This window comes from Saccopteryx bilineata, chromosome 5, assembly GCF_036850765.1.
Source record: "Saccopteryx bilineata isolate mSacBil1 chromosome 5, mSacBil1_pri_phased_curated, whole genome shotgun sequence".
Taxonomy (NCBI): domain Eukaryota; kingdom Metazoa; phylum Chordata; class Mammalia; order Chiroptera; family Emballonuridae; genus Saccopteryx; species Saccopteryx bilineata.
The window spans coordinates 191,464,690-191,483,902 of NC_089494.1; the positions used below are offsets into that span (position 1 = coordinate 191,464,690).

At 34.7% G+C, this 19,213-nt stretch overlaps 1 protein-coding gene across 3 annotated transcripts in view; it reads right to left on the reverse strand.

Annotated features, from left to right (window-relative positions):
* CCSER1 (coiled-coil serine rich protein 1) overlaps positions 1 to 19,213 on the reverse strand; it is a 1,472,832-nt gene that overhangs the window by 937,206 nt on the left and 516,413 nt on the right. For all 3 annotated transcript variants that reach the window (XM_066232458.1, XM_066232459.1, XM_066232460.1), the window contains exon 6: positions 9,450 to 9,657. In XM_066232458.1, the coding sequence (XP_066088555.1) occupies positions 9,450 to 9,657 (208 nt within the window). The remainder of the gene's footprint in view (positions 1 to 9,449; positions 9,658 to 19,213) is intronic.

The following is a 19,213-nucleotide window of genomic DNA, read 5'->3' on the forward strand; positions in this document are numbered from 1 at the left end:
AGAAATATGTGCCTGTTGGGAACTAAAAAACCAACAGGGTTTGTGGAGTTTAGGTTTTGGGGGGACAGAGGTGTGGGGAATTGGCTGTAAACTGACAGTCCGCCCAACCCCCCACCTCACTTGCCTGATTAGGTTCCAAAAGTGGTGCTGGATTGTTTACATTACACTCCCCCCCCCCCGCCCCCGTGTTTCCCAGAAAGACTGAAGGCAACTTTCTTCTATCATTCGTTTGGTGTAAATTTAAGATGATATGTTGGTGTGGGTTTTGGATTGATGATTAAACGTAAGGAATTGTCTCTGGAAGCCATTTGGATTTCTATAAAAGAAGAATATGTGGCAATATCTTTAAAAGCTTTGAACATTTTACTACAATTTTCAACATCCTATTTATGTGAATTTGGATTTTCTCCCCTCAACACAATTAAGAGTAAAAAGAGAGGAATTCTTCAGTGTCTTGATGAGGAAATGAGAGTTTGCTTTTCAAATATATGCCCAAACATTGAAGAAATCGCTAGGACACATCAGGCTCATGTTTCTCATAAACACAAGAATGAAATAACTTAACACATGCGCATCAGGACCTGCTGAATTTACTAACTCTTACTAAGAATGTATCTATATATATAAAAAGATAACTTTTTTGTTATTTTTTAACCCCTTTTTTTTAATGAATTCTAAAAAGTATAACTAAAAAAATGTAACATAAAGATGTTTTTTAATGTCAGAATAAATTTAATTTTGTCGTATTTATTTCGTTTAATTACCATAAAAGCATGCTTGGACTTTATATTTTTTTCTTTAATATTTGACTTAATTATTATAACATATTTCTCAGAAATTTGTATGTAGTGCACCTACAATTATTTGTAGCATTTTAAAATGCCCGACTTCAAAAAGTTTGAGAACCACTGCATTAAGATGCTAAAACACTTTTCCTCATCTGTAAACATATGCATACTTTAAGGTTTATATTACTCTTAAGCAACTGCATTATGCTATCTAGATCTGTACCACCATCTTTTATATTCCCAGTGATTAAAATAGGCATTTTCACTGTAGTTAAATATTGCTTTGGTTCTGATTTTCAAGGAAAAACAAAACACATTCCAGTCAAAATGAATCTCAGAAAAACACAATTGCAGGTTTCTACAGTACCATTTGCTCAACAGTTCTATGCTCTTGCTCCCCCACTACCCCACCCCAGCCCAAAGTGCTGAGCCTTCTAAGCTTCCCTGGGGAGATTCTGTAGGGTGCCATCTGCTGTCTTTATGCTACGTTGCAGCCTGAGATTCTCAATGCCAAATTTAGCACATATAATTACATGATAGTATCTGAGTTGTATTAAAAGGGGACATTAATGCCAGATTCAGAAAGAAAATTGTTAAGTTAGACATGCATAGCAAAACCATTTAGTGGTTATTTGATTAATTATTGACTATGATTATAATACAAATAACCACAGCATTCAGGTACAATGAGTGGCATTTATTCTTAATATTGTGTGTTGCAGGGTGTGTGTGTATATATATATCTATATATCCATATATCCATATATATATATATATATCTGCAGTAAAATAATATACATCACTAGCAGATAATGTAAGTACTCTTACCAGGACAAATTTCTCTGACTGATAGGCATATACTTTCTTACTCCATTTTTATTTCTACATCAAATAAATATCAGAAGATATGCTGACATCAAAGAAGTAGCCAAAATATTTCTGCTACTTGTATAATCAGAGAGATACAGAGGAAAATAAAATATGCTTTGTGGAAAATGATTATATATGAACATAAGGCATTCTATTAAATTCATATACTATACCTGCCAGGAGAGTAATTTAGTCATACTTTGGAAAAAAACTTAATATCTAGTAGTTTTCAAAATGTACTTACCTAGTTATTCCACTTATGGAAAAGACAAGATTTTAATGGAGCAATTAAGCACCTTGTCCAAAGTCACATATGCCAAGTGAGAGCTAAAATTTAAATTTGAGCAGTCTGTTCTAGTATAGACTACTATAACATGGCCACTATGTTAGGGCACCTTGGCAGTATAACCTTAAGTAATATGTGTTATTTCTAATTGAATTTATTGGGGTGACATTGGTTAACAGAATTATACAGGTTTCAGGTGCACAATTCTACAATATATCATCTGTACACTGTATTTTGTGTTCACTCTTCTAGTCGAGTCTTTGTCCTTCTATATTAATCCCCCCTCTGTCCACCTCCATGTCCCCTGACCCCAGCAATAGCCACACTATTGTCTGTATCCATGATTTTTTTCTATTTTTTTTCTCAATCCCTCCACCCTTCTCACCCAGACCACCCCTCAAACAACTGCCAGCCTTCTCTCCATGGGTGTGTCTTTACTTTGCTTGTTAGTTCATTTTCTTCATTAGATTCCGTATATGGTGAAATCAAATTTTTTAAAAGAAAAATAATACCGCAATGTGGAGGGTACTCTTACATAAAATACACTTTGGTTATCATTGCCAATTAATCAAATAAAATCTATAGTTTCTTTCCAAAACTAAAACATGTTTTACTTGAAAAGGTATTATAAAAATTATTTCAAGAATCTATTATTCATTTTCATATCCTAAAATGCATAGACCAATGCCTTGTAGAGAAGTAAATTAATAATATGACAACTGAGAACCAGCTGGAAATGATTACTATTCTATTCTAGGCTTTGGTTCATGAATTAATACTTTGACTAGATTACTTTATGTAGTGATATTCATAAAACCTTGGTAATATGCTTTTGGAATTGATCAACATATGACTACTTATTGTTTATTATAATTCTTCCCAGCAACTTGCCTTAAGTTGGCTTTCTTTTCTTTCTTTTCTTTTTATTTTTTTACAGAGACAGAGAAAGAGTCAGAAAGGGACAGACACAGACAGAAATGGAGAGAGATAAGAAGCATCAAGCATTAGTTTTTCATTGTGACACCTTAGTTGTTCATTGAATGCTTTCTCATATGTGCCTTGACCGTGGGGCTACAGCAGACTGAGTGACCCCTTGCTCGAGCCAGTGACCTTGGGTCCAAGCTGGTGAGCTTTGCTCAAATCAGATGAGCCCGCGCTTAAGCTGGAGACCTCAGGGTCTCAAACCTGGGTCCTCCGCATCCCAGAGCGACACTCTATCCACTGCGCCACCGCCTGGTCAGGCTTAAGTTGGCTTTCTTGAAGCAATGTTTTCTCTTAGCTTCCTGACACTATGCTCTTAGCACCTTCCCATCTTATTGGACACTCTTTTTCTTGATTATCTGATTATTGAATATTGGAGTATCCCATCCTGGTTTTAGATATAAGTTCTCTCTCCCATACCTTTAAACAGAATCTATTTAATCATATGTTCTCAACACTGATCTTTCTGGTTTTGCAGACACATTAATTCAAATTTCTACTTGACATATACACTCGCATGTTAAGTAAGCTTTACAACCTTAACCTGGCCCAAACAGACCTATTGTTTTCTTTCTGTCTCATGCAGGTTGCTTTTTACTCATATTCCCAGTCTCAGAAAATGGCAATAACATCTGCCCATTACTCAAACTGAAACTCTCACTTATCCTTTTTTTTTTCTTTCTGTCACCCAATTTCCAATTCACCAGCAAGTACTTTTGACATTACTTCCAAAACATGTCACACATCTTTTCCCTTTTCATCTTTTCCCTTTTCTCTCAACTGCTACCACCATGGGAACGATGATTTCTCACTCGAAAATAAACGTTTTTATATATTGACTGTGATCAGGAAAATTAAGTGACATTTAGTAACTCTTTCACCAAAGAATGTCAGGTCAAAAGTGCGCTACAATTGAAAACCCAGAAAAGCATAAATGGCAACAATCCTTCTACCTCTATTTTCAGCTAATATAGCCTTTATTAACAACTAGTAATACTGAATTATTCAGTAAATACAAGACTTTATCCTATTAAAGAACATATACTAGTATATTTCCAAGCATTTAAGAAATCTCAAATATCATCCACATAGCTAAACGAAGTAATAATCACACAAACAAGATCATTACAGTAGCGCATGTTCAAGGGTACTTACCCGATACTCCCACTTTGTGTAATACACAGTTTATTGTTAAATTGTCCAAATAATCCTATGGTGTATTAATATTGCCTATGATGAAATAGAGACTCAAAAACCTTAATGAACTTGTAGCAGTAAGTGGCAGAAGTGAGAATCACATGCAAATCTCCATGATGCCAAACACCTGTGATCTTTACCACTTTAATATACTTCCTCCAGTAGGATTCTGTGAGTGAAATGGGGCTGAGTTTAGGGAATAATTTTTCTCTAACTTCTTTAATCTCTCCCAGATAACTATTGAAGTTTAGGTTGCTTACACAGCAAGAGTCATAGAATTATATTACCCTTCCCCTTATATCAATTTTCCAGACCAGTTTTATTCCCTCACAAAGAGCCAGCTCATACAGTCAGAATATCTTATTTAGTAATGTACCCATTCTCAGCAAATCTAAAACACAAGTTGTAAAGCCAGTAGCCACGGCTACCATCACAGCAGCCCGGCCCATGCAGGTTCGCATTGGATTCGGACAGTCGGTAAAGAAACAACAGAGCCAAAAACTGATGGGCCATAATCTTTAATCCTGGCTTGTACCTGGTGGGCAAGTAAAAACACACACTGGACTCCAAACCCCACTCACATTCAGTGCTCACAAAGCTACTGAATTATCCGAGTTTCCTAGAATGAAAGGTTTCTAGCTCACCAGACTTATTCACCTATGTTCCCCATCTCCTTCCTTCTCCCTGCACAAACTGCACAAACTAGCTTCTCACTCGACACTTAACCATCTTGGCTGCTTCTCCTGGCCTCCTCCATGTGGCCTTTCTCTGCTCTCTGCTGTGCTCTCTCTGCTCTCTCATGCTAATCTCAGGAACCAAGAGAGCAAGCTTCCGTTCTGCCCTCATTTTAAAGTGTGGAAATCAAAACCTTTAATCCAATATACAAAATGGGGAAGTCTCTAATACAGGGGTCCCCAAACTTTTCACACAGGGGGCCAGTTCACTGTCCTTCAGACCGTTGGAGGGCCAGACTATAAAAAAAAACTATGAGCAAATCCCTATGCACACTGCACATATCTTATTTTAAAGTAAGAAAAACAAAACGGGAACAAATACAATATTTAAATTAAAGAACAAGTAAATTTAAATCAACAAACTGACCAGTATTTCAATGGGAACTATGCTCCTCTCACTGACCACCAATGAAAGAGGTGCCCCTTCCGGAAGTGCGGCGAGGGCCGGATAAATGGCCTCAGGGGGCCGCATGCGGCCCGTGGGCCGTAGTTTGGGGACCCCTGCTCTAATACAAAGTCACTTATCAGAGACATGATGGGATTGTATCACCCCACATCAAAAAGGGTGGGAAAGGCTTAATCCCAAAACCAAGCCCCAGGCTACAAGGATTCTGCCTGCCCACAGCCAGCCCCCAACACACATTAATATCACCTGGGCGAAGGCCTCCACGTGGGCAGCGTCATCTTTAACAAAGTGAGCATAATATATTTTATCTGCCTAACACAAGTTTCTTCATGGAGTATTCAGTTGGATCCATTGCTATGTATGAAGACAGTGGTTCACTGTTAATTATTTTTTAACTTACGTTATTTTAAAAATGGGGAAAAATTAAGCTCTAAACAACAATTTGTAGGAATTCACAAAAGTGTCCTATTTTGGTCTTCATAATAAGTGATGATAGTTCATTTACAGGACTCTCAAAGGAAGAACAAAAATTCCACAAAATGACACCATTAACAGTGATGCTATATCAGTTATGTGATGACATTCCATGTGCTGTTACATTAAGTATATAATTTGATGAACTTTATTAAAAATTTGAATCTATTCACAACTACTCAATCGAGATATAGCACTTTTTATGATCTTAGAAATTCATTTAATATAGATGTAGAGCTGTTCTGAAAGATGAAAAGTGTACCAAATCAGTCAGTTAAAAGGTGTCTTTACTTAAAGGTTTTAAGGTATGTCTCACAAATCCCTTCAACTGACAATTAAAATTGTAAAAGCTGAAAGGGTTGTCGATCAGCTATTTTTGAAGAGATTTGTAGGTGTGTTTTTTGTCTCATAGAGTGAATTTCTAAAAAGGTTCAAAAGAGATCCCAAAAGAACTGTATTTACAGAAATACTTAGTAGTTTGGACTTACAGGAAAAGAGACAATACAAAATTAAAAGAGGCCTTTGGATTCCAATGTCTACAATCACAAATGAGGATGAAAAAACTATTCAGGTGTAAATATATGCTAACTTTACATGAAAAGGAAAAAAAATGACTAGGGAGGGAAAAACCAAGTACAGAGGGAGAAACTAAAAGCCACAGAGAATTACTCTCAGCCTTTAAGTCTTAATCAAGGATCTGCTATCCTATGCGTTGATTCACAGTCTTCAAATGAAGAAATGAACGTGCTTTGCATGCTAAGATTCTGTACTTTCAGCTGATGCTGTAATGGAATGATTGTTGGAGTGGCGCTGGGAGGGAATAAGTGTACTTCACACTGTGAGAGATGCACCATTGAGGGATAGAGACATGCATCATTGAGGACTGGAGGGTAGAATGTGGTAGGCAGCTGCCAAGAGGGGCTACCAAATTCTCCCCCTCCTGGTACTGATCTTTGTATAGTACCTTTCCATGCTGAATTAAGGTCGTTGTTGTCACCAATAAATAAATTTCACGAAAGTGATGGATGTTACTTCTGAGACTAGGTTATAAAAGAACAGAGCAAACTAAAATGAAACATTATAACAGAAACTATCTCTGTAGATATTAAACATCCTCGTCTATAGATAATGGAATCATGTTTAAAATATTAACAAAGTGGAAAAAAATCTCCTTTGCCATAGTCACTTCCTTTATCATTAATACTAAAGAATAAAGTGACAGTGCAATTCCTAAGGACTCCAAGTCAGTTTTTTTCTTTAAATAGAGGAATTGATGTTTAATTTTATTCAGAATATGTAGGTGCGTTTTAATAATAGCAACTGATCTTCAAAGAAGGAAGGAAAAACTAAAAGCATGAGATTCCATTCAGATTAGTCACAGTTGACCACCTTAAAATTAAAATCTCAGATGTCAATTGAGCACCATTATGAAAAATTTCAAAAAGAGAATTTTCTAATATGATATATTATACTCATTAATTACTTTTTATCTGAAAATTAATTAATTGCATTCTTTCACTGTTAAAATAAAATCTGAATACAAAAGTCAGACTACTATGCATCATAAAAAAGTTCATAAAACAGGAATAAACACTATTGTTCTATATGCAAAAGGTATTGTTAGTCTAAAATGACTAATTGGTATTGAACTCATATATAGTAATGAAATCTGAATTGCCATTTGAAAATTCCTGGTTTTATAAAAACATTTCAAAAAACCATTTTCTTTAAAGTCATCTATTATGAACATCTTATAACTAAAACACTTGTCTACACTAACTATAATATTAGACCCCCTGCTCTCTAAATGGGTTTAACAAGCAGATGTAATTATTGTTCATTGCTTTGAAAATTAATTCTCTTCAGTTTCTTCAAATTCATTTTCATGAAGAAAATCAGATAACTATAAACCATATAAGAAATATAAAAACAGTATCAATATATTCTGAACATTGACTTTATAGTTGATATCACTAAATAGCTATAAATTATAAAGTTAAGTACCCCAAAAAAGCCTCCTGACTCTGTCACGAATTCTTCTACTTCCGTTTACTTGTATTTTTTTAAAATTAAAGTCTAACCCAAAGAGAGAGGTAGGAAGCCGAATAGTTGAATGTTACTGACTTTGAGATTAATATCTTTTAATATAAGAAATGTTATTAAGTTAGCCTTCTTCAAAGAGGTTAAGATTTCATGTTAAGCCAAAGGTCAGGGAGATTCCACAAGTGCAGGATAATGCTTATTTTGTCAATATAGAGATAATATAATCTTTCAGAGAGTGGTGTGTCGCTAAGTATTTAACAAAAGAATCACCAAAAACTAAAAGCCCTCATTTATAGTGTTTGCCAATTTTTGTGGCATAACACTCCCACGTGGCTGATTTCAAGCTACCAAAATTACCTAAATGAATCTACAATTGGGAAATATGCAAAGCAGCTATTACATAGGATTTCCACATATAGATACAACAGATATAAATGAGCTCATGAGTACAGTTAACAGTAAAATATAGTACAATAAGTAGAAAATGAGATTTGAGTTTTAATTATGCTTTTAAAACTATAATTTGATTCATTTTATGTGTATGTAATTTAAATTTTTATGCCTGTGCTTAACTGCCAGCTCTTACAATTCCTAAAATTATAACAGTGATCAAAGTATAAGCAAACCATCCAGCACAACACTGCATCTAGACCACCCAGCAATAGTAATTGGTATGGGATGTAGAGATCTCTTTCAGTTTTTGCTTTAACAGCTGATAAGAACACATGACCGAATGTCTTCAATAGTCTGTCAAAATCATTTCTGTTCAATATCCTTCTTTTTTCCTGATTCCATTCTGGCCTCTAGTGGTGGCTACTAGTATTCTCATTATTATTATCTAAGTGTTAGAAAAGCAAATGTCAGTTATCATCACTTTAAGGTCAACCATACTCTATTCAATTCTCTTTTCACACTACTTATTAGTATCTCCTATAAAAAAAGAGATGAAGTGAATGATAACGGGATATAATTAAAAGTTCACTGAATTTTAAGTCACAAATCTCAAACTATTGTCTTGAATTGTAATGTATACATTATTTTTGTAAAAATTTTTGAAAGAAAGTAGCTGGAGTAATTATAAAAACAAAAACCATAACATACTTGAATCTAAAGAATAGCTGACTTGACAAAAAAGTGAAACAATCTAGTATGCATTTTTCTGACCAGCTCATGATCTAAATGAGCATAGGCTGTGGGAGGGAATCTGTATTCAATAGGAAAAAATCAAACACTCAGATTAGATTTTCCTGGATTGTTTGTTGTTGTTTTTTTTTTTGGATTGGTTTTTATTGAAACTAAATGACTAAACTTTTATTGTATCACATAAAGAAAGTCACTGTACCTTTAAAGTGAAGTTCATTTAATATTTCTCTCACTAGCTTTATAATAATTTATAAACATAGCAGATGGTACCTATTTCTCTTTACTTGATTTTTTCCAGGCTTGGTATCAATTATTCCTTTTCAATTCCTTCAAAATAATATTAAAATTTTAGATCTAAATAGTGTTTCTAAAGTAGTACTCCAAATCCTTCATTTAATATTTGAGACAAGAGGTTTCCTTGCCCAGTGTCATATACCCAATTAGTGACAGAAGCAGGGACAAACCAGATCTACAGACTTCACTGTCTACTAGCACAGAAAGACATTCATCTCAGAGTAAATCATTACCTCTTGAAGAACTCTCTTCATCTTTAATAATAATGTCTTGACAGCTGTGCAGTCTTGTAACATCAGTCTGAATGGTAGAGAATCTATGCCTCCATTTTCTTCCACACCTTGCAGGGGCAAATCTGCAGATGGACTGCTGGGCATTTGGATAATATGGGAACACCTGGTTTCCTGATCACTGTCTTTTGTTAATTTCAGTGAAAGATTCCTAATAAAAAGAATAATAAACAGAAATTAGATGTAGAACATTCGCAACAGTATTTTCCTAGTTAAACATTTAGTAGTGAGCTAGACAATAATATTTCCTTGTGACTCTCATATTTCCTTCTATTAGTCTTCAAAAATTCTGAGATTTTTTTTGTGTAAAAAATATGAAATTTTTAATTGATTATATTGTAGTGTAAAACTGAATAAAATAAACATCTTAAAATGAAGTCAGGAAGGCCAGAATAGGGGCTCTTACATACTATCGTTCCATGTCAATCACATACCTGAAAAAGCATCAGTTACAGACTCCAACAAGGAGAGAGGTACAGTGCATTCCCAAAAAGAAGTGTCTCTACTACCCCAGCAGCAGGAAGGAAGATTCCTCCTGCCTCACAACAAGCCCAGCCAATGGGAAACCTCACAACTCAGACAAGTGGAAGCCATTGGCACCCTGAACTCTCACTGTCCTCTAATGGACTTTCATTCTAAGCACCCCCTCCAAACTTCTTTCTTTTCTCTATAAAGTGATGTCCCTCTGCTTTGTTTGCTGGAGATGCCTATGGTTTATTTGCTATAGCATGCTTGTCACAAATTGCAATTCTCTGTTTTCCTGAGTAAGCCCACTTATTTTACTTTTCTGCTGGTAAAATAACTGGCTGTTTTATTTTTAAAGTCAACAATGGTAAGATGAGAAAGTAATTTTCTTCCTCCACTAGAATTTCATTTTTATACAATAACAGTGTGATTGCACTTATTTAACTATTTTAAAAATGTTGAAAGTCAACAGAAATCATTGAAAGATAAATTTCATACAAAAGAATTCTGAAAATAGCTTAAAATTAACTAGAAAAAAAATATTATGAAACCTAAAATTAGGATAAAATAATTTTGGTAATTATTATTTTAAATTACTAAAGCAATCAATGACCATTTGATGGATTAAGAAAGACTAATATGCACAGACTTTTATATGAAAATAATAAAAGAAATAAAAGAGGCATAACTCCACATATAATTAGCATTAAATTTTAGCATAGTAATGTTAAAAAAACATACCTATTTATTATGTTCTGCTTCATAATCAACGATTACTTGAAATTAACAGTTTATATTGAACATATATGTAAAAGAAAAGATATTAATAGTTTTTCAAACTTGTAGATCAGACAAATATAAAAACAGTATAAAAAAGAGAGCCCTTAAAAGTAGTCTTTTTTCATGGGTTTGTCTAAATTTCCCATTCCTTAAGTCAGGGATCTATACAGTAATGTCAATTTGTATTATAACATAGATTGAGATATTTATAAGAAACAGTTTAGGAATTGTGCTTAATTTCAATAAATTTTATGTATATTATTTCCCAAATTATACGACAATGTTACTTAGTTACCTAAATTGAGAAGAAAAATATGTTCCCTTTGAACTTGTCACGGATATCAGGCAAAGATGCAAATAAGAAAATATATCCTCAAGTAATTGTATTCAAATCTCATTATTTATGAGTAATATAATTTAATTAATAAAGTTCTGGATAATTAGTAAAGAAAACATATTTTTAGATCACACTCAAAGGTTTACTTGTCTTCATAGGTATATTCATTGGTCACCATAGTCTTTACTATTCCCACTTTTATGTCCATATTGAAATAATAAAAAAAGTCATGCATGGTTAACACATTTTGATAGCTGAGTATGGGCCAAGTACTGTGCTAACCATTTCATGTGTGTTAATTCATTTAAGTGCAAGATGTAGATGTAATGAATATCTTCACCATACATATGAAGACACTGAGGCCCAGATAAGTAACTTTGCTCAGAGTTAAATAGCTAGTAAGATGTTGAACTGAGATGACCCAATATAAGCACTCTTCAAAGATAGGTTTTTTCCCCTCTACTAACCACATAATGTGCACATATCTATAATACTTAATGTATGTCAGGTAGTCCTGTATCCGGCCCCCCGCTGCACTTCTGGAAGGGGCACCTCTTTCATTGGTGGTCAGTGAGAGGAGCACTGTATGTGGTGGCCCTCCAACGGTCTGAGGGACAGTGAACTGGCCCCCTGTGTAAAAAGTTTGGGGACCCCTGTGTTAAACTATTTAAGTCGGAAAGAGGTTAAGAAATAGACCAATGGTTTCACATCGAAAAAGGGACAGAGCTGAGTTTGGAATATAGGCAGTGCACTTGAGCTCTACATTACTGCATGATTCTGCATCTCATAAAAAGAAAAGCAGGCTGATAAAATCAAAAAATGAAAAAAAAAACCCCAAAAAACATACCTATAATCATATGATTATTTATATATTTCACTTTAAAAATAAAATTTATCTCATATAACTGATTCATATTAATTATACACAACTTATATTGAGCCATACAATCATTCTAAAATATCTCTATTTTATTTCTATGCTATTTTCCCCACACCAATAAAAAGAATATTAAAATTAGAAATCACATTGTGTGTAATAGTATTTGTAGTTATAACAGAATTTTTAAAGATTTATCAGGTTTACATAATGAACTAGTCTGAAACATATTAGGCTGACTCAGTAAATACTTAAATATGAAGCTGAATAAACAAATACAATAATGAATGAATTAATAAAACAATACTTTGTAATAATCTATATTATAACTCTAATTTGTACACAGAGATTTTTCTCTAAGGGTAACTATTATGAATTACAGGGTTTGCTCCCATAGTTCAGAATTTCCTACCACACTTACAAAAAAATACCTAAGCTGATGTTTTATAATTCCTTTTTGTTTGATTGCTGTTTCTTTGAAACTACTTGTCCATTATTGATGACTGGTAAGGCTTTCAGAAACTGTACCAGCATGAAGTTCTCTGACTAGTTTTAGGAATTTACTGAGATTCTGAGAATTATAATTTAACATTTACAAATCCAAAGATCTCTGCTATTTTCAAATAGTTAAGAATGGACCATATACAGAAATGCATCCAGATGATAAAATTTGCAATTTGTTTTATATTTGAAAAAATTGGATCTATTCTTAATTGCAAGAAGATATAATGATGGGATATTTTCACTATGATGGAAATCATCTACATTGTGTCCTTATGTCCAAAGCAGCAACAACAGTTGAAGTTTTAGAGATTAATAGGATTGAGTCACTGGCCTTAAGAGGTTTACAAGAGCTTTTGCATTCTTTATAGTTGATACCAACCCTTCCAAAAAAATAATTAATATTCTTTTACATGATTTCTTAATCTTGAAACATTTTACTTCCATATGAAAAATAGCTGGCTACCAGATTACAGTAATCAAAGCCATTCTTAGTTTGGGTGAGGCAGTTAAAATGGGATGTTAAACAAGGTTGCTATATAGCTGCAGTGGCCAGGACAGCCATCCTGTTCTATGTGTATGGTCACTATATTTCTGATTGATTCATATCCGGGGTTTACAATTGTTACATATTTTGAATATCAATGGTTTTAACAATAGACTTTTATTGGGCCAAAGTCACATGTGTGTCTCTGAATAAATTCATCTAAAAAAATAATCATCTTTAGAGTTGACAAGAAAAGGAGAAAAATTCTCTAATGTGGAGCCATGGTTTCCTCCAGCATAGACAACCTTAATAAACCCATTTTCAGGTGCTCTCTTGTTCCTGCATTAGTAGAATTAACCAGATAACACAGTTAGGCACTCTGGGCTATGTGGCTCTCTGTCTGCCAACCCCCTGAATGTGATAGTTTCAGGAAACTGAACAAATGTTATTTATATAAAAAAAAATAGTCCCTTAACTTGGGGGGAAAAAAGTAAGGTACCAAGACTGAAACAGTTGTTTATCAGTCATCATAACTACTGCAAACAAAAACAAAGGCAATGTGATCACAGCTAAATTCATTTATATACAGTTCACCCTCTCTATTTTAACTCATGTATCTTTATAAAATTGTTCACTGATATTTACACTAGCCTCCTTGCTTAAGATGCTGACCAAGTCTTTAATATTCTGTAGCATTTTGATATCAAGTTGAGATGTATGGGTCTTTCCCAGATCCCGAGTACCAAAATAACAAAGGTTTTGAGTAAGATTAAAGGCAAAACTCATACATGTTCATTAAATGTATTATTAAAAGATAAAATGCGGAGGCAGAGAAATACAACACAAATAAACCAAGAGAAATCCCCAGAAAAGGACCTAAGTGAATCAGATATAACCAAGTTACCAGATGCAGAGTTTAAAATAACGATTGTTAGGATGCTCAAAGATATTAGAACCACCATAGATGGCCATTACGAAAACCTAAATAAAGAGATAACAAATATAAAAAAGGACATTGAAATAATAAAAAAGAATCAGACAGAAATGACAAATACAATATCTGAAATAAAGAATACAATGGAAGGAATTAAAAGCAGGATGGATGAAGCAGAGAATCGAATCAGCGAGTTAGAGGACACAATAAATAAAGGCATGGAAGCAGAGCAGAAAAAAGAAAAGAGACTCAAAAAGTCTGAGGAAACTCTAAGAGAGCTCTGTGACAACATGAAGAGAAATAACATCCGCATCATAGGGGTTCCTGAAGAAGAAGAGAAAGAACAAGGGATAGAGACTTTGTTCAAACATATTATAGCAGAAAACTTCCCCCAATTAAGGCAGGAAAACATTTCACATGTTCAGGAAGCACAGAGAACTCCATTAAGGAGAAACCCAAAGAAACCAACACCAAGACACATCATAATTAAATTACCAAAGCTAAATGATAAAGAGAAAATATTAAAAGCTGCTAGAGAAAAAAAGACTATCACCTACAAAGGAGCCCCCATAAGGATGACTTCTGACTTCTCAACAGAAACACTTGAGGCCAGAAGGGAATGGCAAGAAATATTCAAAGTAATGCAGAACAAGAACCTACAACCAAGACTACTTTATCCAGCAAGGCTATCATTTAAAATAGAAGGAGAAATAAAAAGCTTTACAGACAAAAAAAAACTCAAGGATTTCACTGCAACCAAACCAAGGCTGCAGGAAATGCTAAGGGACCTCTTGTAAACAGATCAAAGGAAAAAAAAGAATATAGCAAATGAGAAAAACAGTTTTAAAGAAAAAAAATGGCAACAAACAATTACATATCAGTAATAACCTTAAATGTTAATGGATTAAATGATCCGATCAAGAGACATAGGGTAGCTGCGTGGATAAGAAAACAGGACCCATACATATGCTGTCTACAAGAGACACACCTTAAATCAAAAGATGCACACAGACTGAAGATAAAAGGATGGAAAAAAATATTTCACGCAAATGGAAATGAAAAAAAAGCTGGGGTAGCAATACTTATATCAGACAAAGTGGACTTTGAAACAAAGACCATATTTAGAGATAAAGAAGGTCACTACATAATGATAAAGGGAGCAATACAAAAGGAAGATATAACCATTATAAATATCTACGCACCTAATATAGGAGCACCTAAATATATAAAGCAGACTTTGATAGACTTAAAGGGCGAGATCAACAGCAACACTATAATAGTAGGAGATTTCAATACCCCATTAACATCATTAGACAGATCCTCAAGAAAGAAAATTAACAAAGAAACAGCAGACTTAAAGGACATATTAGATCAACTCGATTTAATAGATATCTTCAGAACCTTTCACCCTAAAACAGCAGAATATACATTCTTTTCAAGCGCTCATGGTACATTCTCTAGAATAGACCACATGTTAGGGCACAAAAGCGGGCTCAACAAATTTAAGAAGATTGAAATCATATCGAACACTTTCTCTGATCACAATGGCATTAAACTAGAAATCAACCACAATAGAAAAATTGAAAAACATTCAAACACTTGGAAACTAAATAGCACGTTATTAAACAATGAATGGGTTAACATTGAGATCAAAGAAGAAATTAAAAAATTCCTAGAAACAAACGATAATGAGCATACATCAACTCAAAATTTATGGGACACAGCAAAAGCAGTCCTGAGAGGGAAGTTTATAGCATTACAGGCATACCTCAAGAAGATAGAAAAAGCTCAAATTAACAACTTAACCCTGCATCTAAAAGAACTAGAAAAAGAACAGCAAGTAAAGCCCAGAGCTAGTAGAAGGAAGGAAATAATAAAGATCAGAGCAGAAATAAATGACATAGAGGCTAAAGAAACAATACAGAGGATCAATGAAACCAGGAGCTGGTTCTTTGAAAAGGTAAACAAGATCGATGAACCTTTAACAAGACTCACCAAGAAAAAAAGAGAGAGGACTCAAATAAATAAAATTAGAAACGAGAGTGGAGAAATAACAACTGACACAACAGAAATACAAAATATTGTAAGAAAATACTATGAAGAACTGTACGCCAAAAAACTAGACAACCTAGATGAAATGGACAATTTCCTTGAATCATATAATCTTCCAAAAATCAATCTGGAAGAATCAGAAAACCTAAACAGAACAATTACAACAAATGAGATTGAAACAGCTATCAAAAAACTCCCAAAAAAGAAAAGTCCTGGGCCTGATGGCTTCACAAGTGAATTCTACCAAATATTCAAAGAAGAACTAACTCCTATCCTTCTCAAGCTATTTCAAAAAATTCAAGAGGAAGGACGACTTCCAAACTCCTTTTATGAGGCAAGCATAATTCTGATTCCAAAACCAGGCAAAGACAACACAAAAAAAGAAAATTATAGGCCAATATCCCTGATGAACTTAGATGCAAAAATCCTCAACAAAATATTAGCAAACCGGATCCAGCAATATATGGAAAAAATCATACACCATGATCAAGTAGGATTTATTCTTGGGAGGCAAGGCTGGTACAATATTCGCAAATCAATCAATGTGATTCATCACATAAACAAAAGAAAGGAGAAAAACCACATGATAATTTCAATAGATGCAGAAAAAGCATTTGATAAAGTCCAGCACCCATTCATGATCAAAACTCTCAGCAAAGTGGGAATACAGGGAACATACCTCAACATGATAAAGGCCATCTATGACAAACCCACAGCCAACATCATACTCAATGGGCAAAAATTAAAAGCAATCCCCTTAAGATCAGGAACAAGGCAGGGGTGCCCCCTTTCACCACTCTTATTCAACATAGTTCTGGAAGTCCTAGCCACAGCAATCAGACAAGAAAAAGAAATAAAAGGCATCCAAATTGGAAAAGAAGAAGTAAAACTATCATTATTTGCAGATGACATGATATTGTATATAGAAAACCCTAAAGTCTCAGTCAAAAAACTACTAGACCTGATAAAAGAATTTGGCAAGGTGGCAGGATATAAAATCAATACTCAGAAATCAGAGGCATTTTTATACACTAATAATGAACTGTCAGAAAGAGAAATCAGGGAATCAATCCCCTTTACCATTGCAACCAAAAAAATAAAGTACCTAGGAATAAATCTAACCAAGGAGATTAAAGACTTGTACTCGGAAAATTATAAAACATTGATAAAAGAAATCAGGGAAGATACGAATAAGTGGAGGCATATACCGTGCTCATGGTTAGGAAGAATAAACATCATTAAAATGTCTATATTACCCAAAGCAATTTATAAATTCAATGCAATACCAATGAAAATACCAATGACTTACTTCAAAGACATAGAACACATATTCCAAAAATTTATATGGAACCAAAAAAGAACACGAATAGCCTCAGCAATCCTGAAAAGGAAGAAAAAAGCGGGAGGTATCACACTTCCAGATATCAAGTTATATTATAAGGCCATTGTACTCAAAACAGCATGGTACTGGCATAAGAACAGGCACATAGATCAATGGAACAGAACAGAGAACTCAGAAATAAACCCACAGCTCTATGGACAACTGGTATTTGACAAAGGAGGTAAGACAATACAATGGAGTAAAGACAGCCTCTTCAACAAATGGTGTTGGGAAAACTGGACAGCTACCTGCAAAAAAATGAAGCTAGACCACCAACTTACACCACTCACAAAAATAAACTCAAAATGGATAAAAGACTTGAATATAAGCCGTGAAACCATAAGCATCTTAGAAGAAAACATAGGCAGTAAGCTCTCTGACATCTGTCGCAGCAATATATTTGCTGATTTGTCTCCACAGGCAAGTGAAATAAAAGACAGGATAAACAAATGGGACTTTATCAAACTAAAAAGCTTCTGCACAGCTAAAGACAATAAGAACAAAATAAAAAGACAAACTACACAATGGGAGAATATATTTGACATAGCGTCTGATAAGGGGTTAATAACCAAAATTTATAAAGAACTTGTAAAACTTAATACCAGGAAGACAAACAATCCAATCCAAAAATGGGCAAAAGAAATGAATAGACACTTCTCCAAAGAGGACACACAGATGGCCAATAGGCATATGAAAAAATGTTCAACATCATTAATGATTAGAGAAATGCAAATTAAAACCACAATGAGATATCACCTCACACCAGTCAGAATGGCGCTCATCAATAAAACAACACAGAATAAGTGCTGGCGAGGATGTGGAGAAAAGGGAACCCTCCTGCACTGCTGGTGGGAATGCAGACTGGTGCAGCCACTGTGGAAAACAATATGGAGATTCCTCAAGAAATTAAAAATCGAACTGCCTTTTGACCCAGCTATACCACTGTTAGGAATATACCCCAAGAACACCATAGCACTGTTTGAAAAGAAGAAATGCACCCCCATGTTTATGGCGGCATTGTTCACAATAGCAAAGATTTGGAAACAGCCCAAGTGTCCATCAGAGGACGAGTGGATTAAAAAGCTTTGGTATATATATACTATGGAATACTACTCAGCCACAAGAAATGATGACATCGGATCTTTTACAACAACATGGATGGGCCTTGATAACATTATACTGAGTGAAAGAAGTAAATCAGAAAAAACTAAGAACTATATGTTTCCACACATAGGTGGGACATAAAGATGAGACTCAGAAACATAAACAACAGTGTGGGGGTTATAGGGTGGGGGGAGGAGAAGGAGGGGGTTGGGGGAGGGGAGGGGCACAAAGATCATGGCTTTTCAGCATTTGCCATATTCCCCCCTTAATCTATAGACAGACAGCAAATATTTACGTATGGTGTTCCCACTATAAAGACTGCTGTCTTAGGGACAAATGCTGATAAACTATTTCAGCAGTTCCTCCTTCTTCAAAGACTTATATAGAAACATAGATATCCATGTTTCATAGGACATACTCAAGCTCACTCCATGCTCCCTGGTGCTTTAGCACAAGGGTATGCCCCCCCCCCTTTTTTTTTTTTTTTTTTTTTTTTTTTTTTTTTTTTTTTTTTAGTATTTTTCTTTTATTTATTTATTTTTTGTATATTTCTGAGGATGGGGATGGGGAGGCAGTCAGACAGACTCCTGCATGTGCCTGACTGGGATCCACCTGGCATGCCTACCGGGGGGAATGCTCTGCCCATCTGGGATGTTGCTCTGTTGCAACCGGAGCCATTCTGGTGACTGGGGCGGAGGCCATGGGGCCATCCTTAGGGTCCAGGGTGGATTTGCTCCTGTGGAACCTTGGCTGCGGGTGGAAGGAGAGGGGGAGGAATGGAGAGGTAGA